At 40.2% G+C, this 12,702-nt stretch overlaps 1 protein-coding gene across 3 annotated transcripts in view; it reads right to left on the bottom strand.

Annotated features, from left to right (window-relative positions):
- Mtm1 (myotubularin 1) overlaps positions 1–12,702 on the bottom strand; it is a 131,788-nt gene that overhangs the window by 18,076 nt on the left and 101,010 nt on the right. For all 3 annotated transcript variants that reach the window (XM_041640982.1, XM_041640984.1, XM_041640985.1), the window contains 3 exons: positions 6,825–7,031; positions 3,965–4,057; positions 3,172–3,285 (listed from right to left, as the gene is read on the bottom strand). In XM_041640982.1, the coding sequence (XP_041496916.1) occupies positions 3,172–3,285; positions 3,965–4,057; positions 6,825–7,031 (414 nt within the window). The remainder of the gene's footprint in view (positions 1–3,171; positions 3,286–3,964; positions 4,058–6,824; positions 7,032–12,702) is intronic.

Raw genomic sequence — 12,702 nt, 5'->3', positions numbered from 1 at the left:
TGGCACCACCCACAATGGGCTGGGCCCTCCCTCATCAATCAATATTTAAGAAAATGCTCTACATGCTTATTCCAGGACTGGCTCCAAAGCTACACAGAGAAACCTTGCCTTGAAAAACCAAAACCAACCAAGCAAGCAAGTAAGCAATCAAACAACAAAAACACAAATTCTTGGTACCAGAAATGCTTTGGCTTTATGAATTTTGTTCTGATTTTGGAATATTTGCATATGCATAATGAGATATCTTAAAGATAGAATGCAGTCAAAACATAAAATTCAATTATATTTTATATATGCCTTATACCCATATCCTGAATTTAATTTTAGGCCATACATTGATGTGATTGCATTTTTATTTTGGGTGGCGACAGGGTCTTAATATGTAGGCCAGCCTACTTTGGAACTCAATATGGAACTCAACTGGCCTGAAACTTGTGGTCCTCCTATGTTAACCTCTCAACTGCTGGGATTATGGGCTTGAGCTACCACGCCTAGCTCCCCCAACTCCAGTTCTTTTAAAAATACAACCCAGAAGTGAAATTTTGGGGTTGTATGCTAAATTTACACTTCTTTCTTTCTTTCTTTCTTTCTTTCTTTCTTTCTTTCTTTCTTTCTCTTTTCTGGTTTTTCGAGACAGGGTTTCTCTGTAGCTTTGGAGGCTGACTGGGAATTAGCTCTTGTAGACCAGGCTGGCCTCAAACTCAAAGAGATCTGCCTGGGATTAAAGGTGTGTGCCACCACCACCTGGTTTACACAGATTACTAGAAATGGGTTAAATTAAGATGTAAGAATTAGCCAATAAGAAGCTAGAGCTAATGGGCCAAGTGGTGATTTAAATAATACAGTTTCTGTGTGATTGTTTCAGTTCTGGGCAGCCAGGATGAACAAGCAGCCTCCTTCAACAGCTTGCTCAGCCTGCTTTCTTATAGAACCCAGGACCATCAGCCCAAGGATGGCACCATCCACCATGGCCTGGGCCCTCCTACATCAATCAATATTTAAGAAAATGCCCTACAGGCTTGTCTACATAGAAGTGTTTTTTTTTTCAAATGGGGTTCCCGCCTCTCTGATGACCCTAATTTGTGTCAAGCTGTGATAAAACTATCCAGCACAGATCCCTAAAGCCAATGTAAAGTTTGAAGGAAAGAATCAACTCCACAGAGTTGTTCTCTGTGCTCTGTACTCGGGCTATGGCATCCATGTGCCTGCACTCACACATTACACTAAATACTTTTTCTTAAAGAAAGGGAAAATATTATTAAAATAGTCTGGTTATAGACCTAGTGGTCTTGTATTCAAACCCAAGTAGCACAAAAAAGGAACAAAGAAATCAAGTTGGTATGTAGAAGAGATAAGTGCATTCATTCTTATTACAGAAACACTACTCACAAAAGCCAAGAGTCGGATCTGAAATCACCTTAAATGCACATGGGCAGATGAATGAAAAAATAAAAGATGTAGCCGGGAGGTGGTGGCACAAACCTTTAATCCCAGCACTCATGAAGCAGAGGGAGGCGGATCTCAGTGAGCTCAAGGCCTTCCTGGTCTACAAGAGCTAGTTCCAGGATTAAAGGCGTATGCCGCCACCAGCTGGTTTACATTTCCCTTTTTAAGATGCACTGTTTTCCATTCCCTTACTAGTTTATGAGAGTTTTTTATCTTCCAGAGAGATACAGAATAAGTACCTGGTTCTAGAACACTTGGAGCAAGTCACAATTGCTACTTTTTCCTCGGAGGGAACCTCTGCCAGGGTCCTTAACCTCCACAGAGGGATGGAGGAGAAAGGTGTAGCTTATTCCAACCAGGTTTTCTTTGTGTTACTTCTCACATTGTCCCAGATAATATGCTGGCAGGGTTCAGCCCTGGGCCCAGCTAGGTCTTCTGCAATACAGAGTGGCTTCTCTGCTGCCGCTTTCAGATTTCGCTTTCTTAAGCTACAATATTTGTTACATATCTATTGGCTTTTCTCCTTCTATTTTTTTCTGTAATTTTCTCCTTTTTCTATTTTTATAGGTTCACGCCCTTCCACTTTTTTTAGAGGTTTTTTTTAAAAAAATATTTATTTATTTATTATGTATACAATAGTCTGTCTGTGTGTATGCCTGCAGGTCAGAAGAGGGCACCAGACGTCATTACAGATGGTTGTGAGCCACCATGTGGTTGCTGGGAATTAAACTCAGGACCTTTGAAAGAGCAGGCAATGCTCTTAACCTCTGAGCCATCTCTCCAGCCCCTCCTTCCACTTTTTAACTGGACTTAAGATCCACTCCAAGAGTTGTAACCCATAACTGTAATTTTTAATGAGGCCAAGAACCTAAGCATACATAGGTCAGGGGCCCAGGGAAAAACCTACTACTCTTAGTCTCCTAAATAAATATAACAATAACATGATGTCTTATGACACATTGCTAAATCTAAAGATCAGTGAGCACTCAGCTCATACCAGAGAAGCTGCTTCTTGCTGTAGACGGTAATTAACACAGAGACTCATAACTGCACAAAGTATATAAAGGGAGAGATTTTGGAGTATTTGGCCCCAAATCGGATGTTTTTATCAAATCCCCCATTCCAAGCTCAGGAGTCTATGCAGAAGAGGATGTGGAATGTCTATAAGGAGCAGTGTTGGTGAATGACTTCCGTGAAACAGCAAGTTCCAGATACATATGAACTCCAAGAGACTGGGACGCCATGGACAACTGCACAACTTCAAGTCAGACAAAAGCCCAGAAAGAAGTGCACACAAATTGCCACCCCTCACCAAGAAGGTATTTTAAAATGATAGCTGTTGGGAAAGGGAAACATCAGTTTTCATCAATGGACTGTGACCCAGGGTCCCATGTTTTTAGTATCCATTTTTTTTTCCTCTCTCCCTCCCCCCATCCTTCCCTCCTTCATTTTGAAGAGAGAAAGACTATCAAGTGAGATGGGTAAGGGAGGGTGTAAGAACTGGAAGAATCTGGAGGACTGGAAAGAATAGTATCAAAATATGTTACCTGAAATTCTCAAAGAATAAATTTTAAATTTCCTTTTACATTACTTTCGCTGCAGCCCCACAGGGGAAACTTGTATACCTTAAAATCACCCCTACTCCTCAGGGAAGCACCAGTCTTTCATATTCTTCCTAGAGTCACTTTGTAAAGCCTTCACAAAAACCATTAGTGTTTTGCTTACCTGTTTTTCTCGAGCTGATTCACAGTTAAATAAGAAAGTACCAAATCGACAGCTATACAGATGATCCAAGATTGTAATCAAAAAGCGTTCATTGAACTCAAAAGCTGTGGGGAACTAGATAAGAACAAACAAACAAGCAGAACGTGAAAAATAGTCTGTTCTTTCAAGGAAGAAAAAATGCATTGTTTCTACCAAACCAGAGTATCAAAGTAAGAATTTATGGTGTAATATTGTTCACTTTGAATTAAAAGAAACACACAAATACATATATACATTATGGGAAGAGAAGAAGCACAGATGGGTAGGAAGAGTGACTAAATGCTGCCACACTGCAGAACTCTGGGAAGGCCAGCAGAGACTGCCATTTGCACACATAGCAGAGGATTTTTCTTTTTTTTTCTCTTGCACTTCATATAAGAGTAACACACTTTAATATGTATCAATTCAAGGAAGAAAAAGGAAAAAATGGCCAAAAGTACAGTGTATAAAGTATTACAGGTTAGCAGGCACAGAAATGCCAGGGCACTGTCAGTCCTGCTGACCTTCCATTAGAATAGGTAATCCAGTGAAAATTTACTTTTATAAATTTTATGTGGAGTATTACAAACATACATAGTGGTAGTAATTAAAAAAATGTATTCCTATGTCTCCATTGCTGGGATTCAATCACGATTCGTTCATAGCCAGGCCTGTTTCATTTTTATTTCTGCCCTGCATTATTTTGTAGGCAAACTTCAGATGTTATAATACACTATTTAAACATTAAGAGTATATTCATTCCACATATTCTTACCTGTTTTGACATCTGCCACACACAGTCAATAAACTGGAGGAAAATAGGAGATCGGTCAGCATCAGCATGATTTTTATCACCATGACCTATTCTCTGGAATGAATTGATGAAGATGATTTAATTCACAGGTACAAAACAGAGAAAGTATATAACTTACAAAATGCCACAATGCAACTCAGCAACCTGACTTCTAAATGCCAAGCTCGTCAGACAGTAAACTTTGTGTGTTGCCATGGAAATACAGAGAAACAACAGATGATTTCATAATAATGGCAATTTTAAAGATTACATTTACTTGTGTGTTTGGTGTATGTATGTGCACAACTTCTACACGTGCATGGAAGTCAGAGATCAACTTTCAAGGGTTCACTCTGTCCTTCTAGAAAGTGAGTCCCTAGGACTGAACTCATGTCATTAGGCCTGATGGGAAGCACCTGAGCCATTTCACCATCTGAATAATGACAATTCAGTGAGGGGCTGGAGGAGGAATTTAGTCAATTAAGTGCTAGTTGTGCAAGCACAAGGACCTGAGTTTAATCTCTATTATTCATGGCAAAATCAACCAATCGACTGACCAACCAACCAACCAAAGCAACTGGTATGGCAACACAGGAGCTGGACAGTAGAGACAGGAGGATCCTTGGGGCTCACTGGTCAGTCAACCTAGCTCAAGCAAAAAGTTCTATGTCCCTGAGATAGACCCTACTTAATAAAAAAGAAGGCTAACTCCTGAGGAGTGACACCTGAGGCTGACCTCTGGCTTCCATAAGTGTGTGTACACGCATGTATATACACCCACACAGTCATGTGCATTTACACATACTGGCACACTGCAAATACACAGAAAACAATGAACACTAGCACAGCACCATCAACCTATAGAACTGTTACAATTATTTCATATGATTGGAATGTTGTACAGGTCCCAGACAGCTGCAGGTGTAGGTGACTGGATGTTCTAGAAGCCTGGACAATCCAAGGTTGGAAATCATGCCTCAAATTCAGTTATTATAATTAAAATGCCTTCCTCTGCTACAACCAAAACAAACCCATCACAACATCTTTATTAAACAGTAACCACTTCCACTTGAAAATGTTACTCAACCCATTTGTGAGTTTTGAATGAAGGACAGAACAGATAAAATAGCATTTCTATTAGTATTACATATGTACCCTCTCAGAAGCAGCATGGAGCTGGGTCAAGGCGAGATGGTTCAGCAGTTAGGAGCACTGGTTGCTCTTGCAGACCACTCAGGCTCACTTCCTAGCACTCAGCGGGGCTAACAACCAGTTTAACCCCAGTACTCCGGAATCTGCTGCCCTCTTCTGGCTTTCAAGAACACTGCATCTATGTGGTGCACAAACAATCATGCAGACCAAACACCTCCCCTGACAGAAAACAAATAAATCTTCTAAAAAGATGCACATTCAAAGGGTACCTGGAAATGAGACCTAAGAATATGAATTGCAATGGGTTTCCTTGATTAAAAATGTGCATCAGAGAATAACAAAAAGCCTCAAGTAAAAAGCTGCCATTAGTCCAGAGACAATTGTCATCCTAGCTTCCTTCTTTTATGAAATTTTAATTTAAACATTTCTTTAGTTTTTCTTTTCTGAGACAATTCTTGCTTTATAGCCTACACCTGCCTGGAACACACTGGGTAACCTAGGCTTGAAACTCACAGGGTAAACTTGGCTGAAACATATTGGGTAACACAGGCTTGGAACTCACTGTGTAACTTTGCCTGGAATTCATTGGGTAACTTAGCCTAGGCTGAGACTCACTGGGTGGTCTAGGCCTAGAAATCACCGGGTAGTATTGGCTGAAACTCACTGGGCAGCCTTGGCCTGGAACACACTGTGTAGCCCTGGCTAGAACTCACTGGGTAGCCTTGGCTGGAACTCACTATGTAGCCTAGGTTTAGAACTCAGTGGGGAGCATTGGCTGTAGCTCACTGGGTAGCACTGAATGGAACTCACTGGGGAAACCTGGAGAGATCTCACTGGGCAGCCAAGGCATGGAACACACTGGATAGCCTTGGCGGGAAATCACTGGGTACCCTCCGCTGGAACACACTGGGTAGTCTGGACAAGGATTTTCACTGAGAAGCCTCAGTTGGAACTCACTTGATAACATAGGCCTGGAACTCACTGGATAGCCATGGCTAGAACTCATTGGGTAGCCCAGACCTGCAACTCACTTAGTAGCCTAGGCCTGGAATTCATTGGGTAACCTTGGCTAGAAATAACTGAGCAGCCTAGACCTGGAACTCGATGAATAGCCATGGCTGAAATTCGTTGGGTAGCTGAGGCCTAGAAATCACTTAGTAGCTTATTCCTAGTACTTACTAAGTAGCCTAGGCAGGAACTCACGGGGAAGCCTAGGCATGGAAATAAATGGGTATTCTCGCCTGGCACTCACTGGGTAGCCTTGGCAGGCACTTACAACAACCTTCCTATCCGTCTAAGCTTCCCAAGTTTCAGTTTATACATTTCTTTGTAGACTTCATTACATTACTTTTGTTCTAACTAGAAATAGCAATGATGGATCAACCCTAAAACGTCTTCCATTAGCCCAAGGTGTCATAGCTTTCAAACTGTCAAGTAGTTTTCAATTTTATTCCTCAGATTTTTTTCGAGAGAAGGCAAATGTAACCCTGGCTCTCTTGGAACTTGCTATATAGACCTGGATGGCCTTGAACTCACTGAGATCTTCTAACCTCCTCAATGCTGCGATTAAAGATAAATGCCACCTTGCTAGGCCACTCCTCAGACTTTCATGTCAGACCTTAAGAAACAGTACAAAAACAGTTCTTAAAATCCCAGCTGATTTAAAAGGACAGCTTTAGTGTTTACTTACAGATGCAAATTTATGTCCAAAACTTATCCACTCTTTCTGTACCAATATTTCAAAGCCTTCAATAGTCCTGTAGAAACTGTCCAGCATCAGCATGGCCAGGGATGTCAACTGAGCAGTCCTGTCCCATCCGTCACTGCAGTGCACAAGCACTGAGCTCTTCCCTGAAGAAACTTTGTCTGCAACTTGAATGGCTCCTGTTAGAACAAGCTGCAGAGAAAACTATGCAAGTCAGTAGCAGAGGGCAGCAGGGAGCACTGGTACTGGTCCAATGTCAAAGCACTACCCATCTTCACTCTAGCCCAAGTCCTGATTTCAAAGGTTAATAAGCATCACAAACCAGAACATCAGGAACTACAGGATCCTGGGGAGCTCTCTGCGCTGTGTGTAGAGATCACATTCGGATGCTCTGAGATTCTTTTCAGTGCTCCAGTCCTTTGCATGAACAAGTGATATTCTATAGTATGAATAGCTAATTGTCCATTCTTCAGCTGAAAGAAATCTGGTAGTTTCTAGAATCTGTATACTACAAACCATGCTATTGTGGACTTTTGCATTCTCAGTTTTTGATTGGACATGGACATTTTCTTTCTTCTTACATAAACATCTATAAGTGAAATCACAGGGCCATATGGCACATGTATGCTCAAGGTAAAAAAATATGCCTATTTAAAGAAACAAATTTTAAGGAAAATAGCTATACAACCCCACATTCCTTCCAGTATTGTTTGAGGCTTGTATCTTCCCAAGTGCTTAACTCTGAGCTGATTTTAAAAACATACTATCCTGTGCATATTTCTATATGACTTCATTCATGCAGGACAACTATGTAGAGTCTGTTATCTCCTTCCACCTGTATATGTATTTTGGGGACTGACTCTGGTCGCCAGGCTTGAATGGCATGCATTTTAGCTGCTGAGCCATCTTGTTGACCCTTGAGCTGATTTTCTAAGGTTTATACCATGGAGCACCTCAAATTCTAACACCATGCTTAGAATGTACTATGGTCACTTTAACTAATTCAAAGACTGTGAAAAAATTCACTGAAATGTATTTAAGGACAAGCTCGCTCATGTGAACCATCTGACAAACAGAAAAGATAAAAGCTTAGTATTTTTATATGAACTCATGAGAGAAAAGCGAACAAGAAAAAAGTTAGGGGACCAAAGGATGGCAGATTCTCAAAAGCACCAGCGCAGAAGTGAGTGTCCCTGAAATGACTCCCTGCAATCCTGTTTGCAGTTTTAACTTGAGGTACTTCTGCAGAAAGTGCTGCTGAGAAGCAGGGCTAACATTTTAGATTACTGGAGCGCAACTTAATGAAGTTGGGGTTCCAGCACACTGTAGAGGGCAGCTCTCCCCCAAGATGTGCTTCTCACTTACAATAAAAAGAAAATTATTTTAGAAAATTCTAGATGTTTTCTAATTATGAAATCCCAAAATCACTCTGACTTGGAGTAACTGCAATTATCTAATAAAACAAAATCTGGTTTTCAAAACGAAACCACCGAGAACAAATAATTGGGCACTCTTGTGTGAGAGTGAAAGCTGCAGGGTCTGGCCAGTAGTTCTGGCTGGTACCAAGGAATTTATTAAGTGGTCATGAGAAGCTGAGAAGATACAAGAATAGATTTTCCTCAGCCCTCAGAGAGAAAATACAGCCCAAGTGTCACACCTAATCTGCAAGACTAAGTTCAGTAGCACCTGCTCTACTGCCCTAACCTGCTAGGTTGTATCTGCTGTGTGAGAAACTCTGGGGTGGATGCTCTTACACGTGCCCACATGAGCTCCTCAGGCTTCTCACTGCTACACTGCTCATGTGAGGAACAGAGATAATTTCTGTCACTAGTTTTGAATCCCTCTCATTAGGAACAAAATGATAGTCTGATAGTGATCTTCCGTATTTTCTACATTCCATATCGTCCTAACTTCTATACATCATCTTTCCCATACAGCCTTGCTTCATGACTTCCCCAGACACCCAAGACAATGAACCATTTGGACTTTCAACCAGCCTTTCTTTTTTCTTTCTGCTGTAGGATAGGAGCTTTTCTGATGTGGGAATGTCATATATCAATCTGTTGATTTCATTGGTTAAGCAATAAAGAAACTGCTAGGCCCATTTGATAGGCCCACCCTTAGGTGGGTGGAGTAAACAGAACAGAAGGCTGGGAGAAAGAAGCTGAGTCAGAGAGTCGCCATGATTCTCCCACTCCAGGCAGACACAGGTTAAGATCATTCCTGGTAAGCCAGCTCGTGGGCTACAGCAGATTATTAGAAATGGGCTAGTCCAGGTGCGAGAGCTAGCCTAGAAGAGGCTAGATTGAAATGGGCCAAGCGGTGTTTAAAAGAATACAGTCTCCGTGTAATTATTTTGGGTAAAGCTAGCCCTGGGGGCGGCCGGGTGCCGGGGACGCAGCCCTGCCGCTCCTATTACAACACTTTTCCCCACCTTCTTAAGGTCTCTAATACATGTCTGCATGCATCCATTCATTTTCTCTCCCTCTTGCCCTTCCTCCCTCTTTCTCCTCCCTCCTGCCTTCCCCTATTTCTCTAAAAAAAATTTTAATTAAGAAAATATTTTTAGAGAAATGGTTTTTATACACACACCTACACACAGTCATGTGCCTCACAGTGAGGAAGTGTGTGCCTTAGATAGGTACATCCTTAAATTCCAGCAGCACTTTAATTTAACTGCTACTCTGCATTAAGGTTGTTATATTTTTGTTTTTAATTATTTTGATTATTAATAAAAAGAGAAAGAAAAGAGAAAAAAATATTTTTACTTTGCTGAAAGAATGAAGAAAGCAAAAGTTGGGAGACATCCTTCTATATTCTGCTGAATTTTTTAATTGGGCTTTGGAGCATTTCCTAATGCTATTAGCAACCACCATACATGCTTTACTTCATGACTGTACAACATTTCATTATATAGATATAACTCTTCTTCTACAGGCAGATTATTTTCAATGGCTTTTCACTAATATAAAAATTACAATATACTAAACTTTCAGAATTGTGGGTTTTTTTCTTAATAAAACACCCAAGTGTTCTGAAAGCAGGCTGAAGCATCCTATGACTTGAAAGCCTTTCTTATAATCACACAACTCTCCACTCCTTTCTCTTTTATCTAGCTTTTTTTTTTTGGCTGACATGCATCTGTGTGTGCCTCGTGTGTGTGTGTGTGTGTGTGTGTGTGTGTGTGTGTGTGTGTGTGTGTTCAGGTGTTTGTGTAGGTCAAAAGGTTGACATTGGGGCCTCCCCCAATTATTCTTTTTTTATTCACTGAGGCAGGGGCTTTCAATCTATCCCAGAGCTCATCAATATGGCTAGTCTGGCTAGCCAGCCTGTTTTGAAGAGTTCCTTTTTCACCTTTCAGAGAACTAGAGTTACAGGCAGGTAGGTTGCCACACCCACTTTGGCATTTATATGGGTTCTGAGGATCAAAATTCCAGTCCTCACACTTGTGTGTCAAGTACTCTAGTCACTGATATGTCTTTCCTTTCCAGTCCTTATCTAGAGCTGCAAAAATAATTTATATCATCACTGTAATTTCCAACTCTCACCCCCATGACATTGCCAGCCACCCATAGATGTATACCCTCTTGTGCTTTTTTCTAGACATTCTAACATCTTTGGAGCTCTTGATATCTCTCTTTGGAAATGACTTCACTGAATCTTACTTTTCTTCTCTGCCGATTCCAAACCTGACTGGGGCTCCATTCCAAGTCTGATCTTCCCCTGATATGAAGCACCTCTCAGCATACTTGATAAGGGGCTCAGCCTAACCACTGTCTCCCAAACTCACATGTCAGTTCCAAGTCTCTATCTTGAGTTCCACTTTACAAGAGAACCTGCTTGACACACTGCACCAGAGGATGGCATGCCACTACCTCCAAAGCATGGCGTTTCTCTTAAGCCTTGTCAGGACTGCCCTTCAACTGAAAATGGAAGCATGATTTTTCTCAGGCAGGTAGGTGTACCGTCCTTGTGGCTGTCTTCAATTCTGAAGCTCTTACATCTACTTAACCACAACATACCACAGGCTCTGCATAAGAAGCAACTTGTATCTTGTCTTTTAGTAGCCTTTGCATCCCTGCATTGACACTACTATTTTGAATCTTCTTTTTCTAACTTCACATTCTTTTATCTTGTATCAATTACATAATCAACCCCTAGAACAGTTCGCTGCATTGCCAAACTGTTACCCAAACCCTGAGAATTCTTCCCAGTATTTGATAGTCAAGGCCCTGCCTGCCTGGCTTCTCCCAGATCCTTTGCTAGACCATTCTCACTTAAAACTATTTCTTAGTTTTAGAAACTTTTTAAAAAAAATCCCTTGCAAATAAATTAAAACATTAAGCCATTCTTGTCAACTTGGACTCACCTACAGCAGTTTCTGAGTGCTCACCTCAGCTGTATTCTTTAAAATAGATTCCCCCATCACTCTGCTTTCTGGAAGGACTAGGGCAAGCCTGCTTTTTCAGCTGGCTTTGCTATAAAGGCCTACTCTGAACTGAAAACACAGTATCTTAGAATACGATGTTTCCTTTTATACTTAACTTCTTTGACCATCTAGCCATCTTCTTAAGGGCTCTTTTTTCTTTCACAGCTTCTACCATAATGATCTGCATTAAAACTGTGCTATTTAAAAATATATTTTAAATTTCAGCAACAAAGTAAAGCTGTGAAGGTACTGCAGAAGGTTCCAAGATACCTAACCCACTTTCCCTTCTTAGCATCATTTCAAGGGATATTTTCCACAAATAAGAAACCTATATTGATACAATATTACTTACTAAGAAATTTAAGTTTACTGCTTTAAAAGTCCATTCTTTATTCACATTTCCTTAGGATTTTTTAAAAAAAATATGTATTTACTTTATATGTATGGGTATTTTGCTTGCCTGTATATCTTTGTATAATGTGTTTACCTGCACATGCAGAGGTCAGAAGAGGACATCAGATTCCCCTGCAACTGGATTTATAAAGAATTGTGAGCCATCATAGGTGATGGGAATCAAACTCAGGTCCTCTGGAAGGGTAGTCTATGCTCTTATTCACTTAACCATCTCTCCTGCCCTACATTTCCTTAGTTTTTAACCTAATGGCCCTATTGTTTCTAGAGTCCCATTTAGGATACTACAATATAGTTAGAGACCACAATTAATTGTTTTATAATTCATTTTATGGCAATGATATATTGAGAAAAATGAAAATTAGACAGGAAAAATAAAAAATACAATTTTTGTCAAGTTGGAAAGCATAATTTCACTAGAGAACAATATATCTTAATAATTCACCTGCTTAAAATATGCTTTTGGTTGGCATGTTTATAAAACTACATGGTTTCCAAAAGTAATAGTCCACTAACATAGTTCCTAATACTTGTGATGCTATAAATATGCTTTATTACCATTGGTTAATTTAAAACTCATTTAAAAATGTAATGTATAATTAAAAATTGCAGATTAATAGGTAGTCATTTATAACAGCCAAACTTGTAATCATGATAGGTTTTCTAGATGTACAGAGATATATTTCAGATGGATAGACATTCTTCTAATATTTCAAAGACGTACAGAATATGGCATTTAAAATGTTTTGAGAACTTAGGCTTTTCTTGACAATGAGACATGTCTACTTCTGGCAGCACCAATTACTTAAGAGGATGATGGACACTAAAGAAACTCCTTATGGAGTTTGCTGTCATTGTGGTAAGACTAGCCATTTGGGTAAGGAACTGCTCTTTCCTGGACTATTTGATGGTAATGCTGTATGAACTGGATATGAAGGACACACAGAAAAGTGACTGCTAAACTTTCCAAAAGATGGGATGGTCCTTCCTGCTTCATGAAAGAGTCTGCCAGACATTCTGCAG

The sequence above is a fragment of the Microtus oregoni genome, unplaced genomic scaffold (assembly GCF_018167655.1).
Source record: "Microtus oregoni isolate MIOR12 unplaced genomic scaffold, Mior012 000067F_000, whole genome shotgun sequence".
NCBI classification, from domain to species: domain Eukaryota; kingdom Metazoa; phylum Chordata; class Mammalia; order Rodentia; family Cricetidae; genus Microtus; species Microtus oregoni.
The sequence above is the reverse complement of the archived record's forward strand: the minus strand, read 5'-3'. Positions and strand labels throughout refer to the sequence as shown.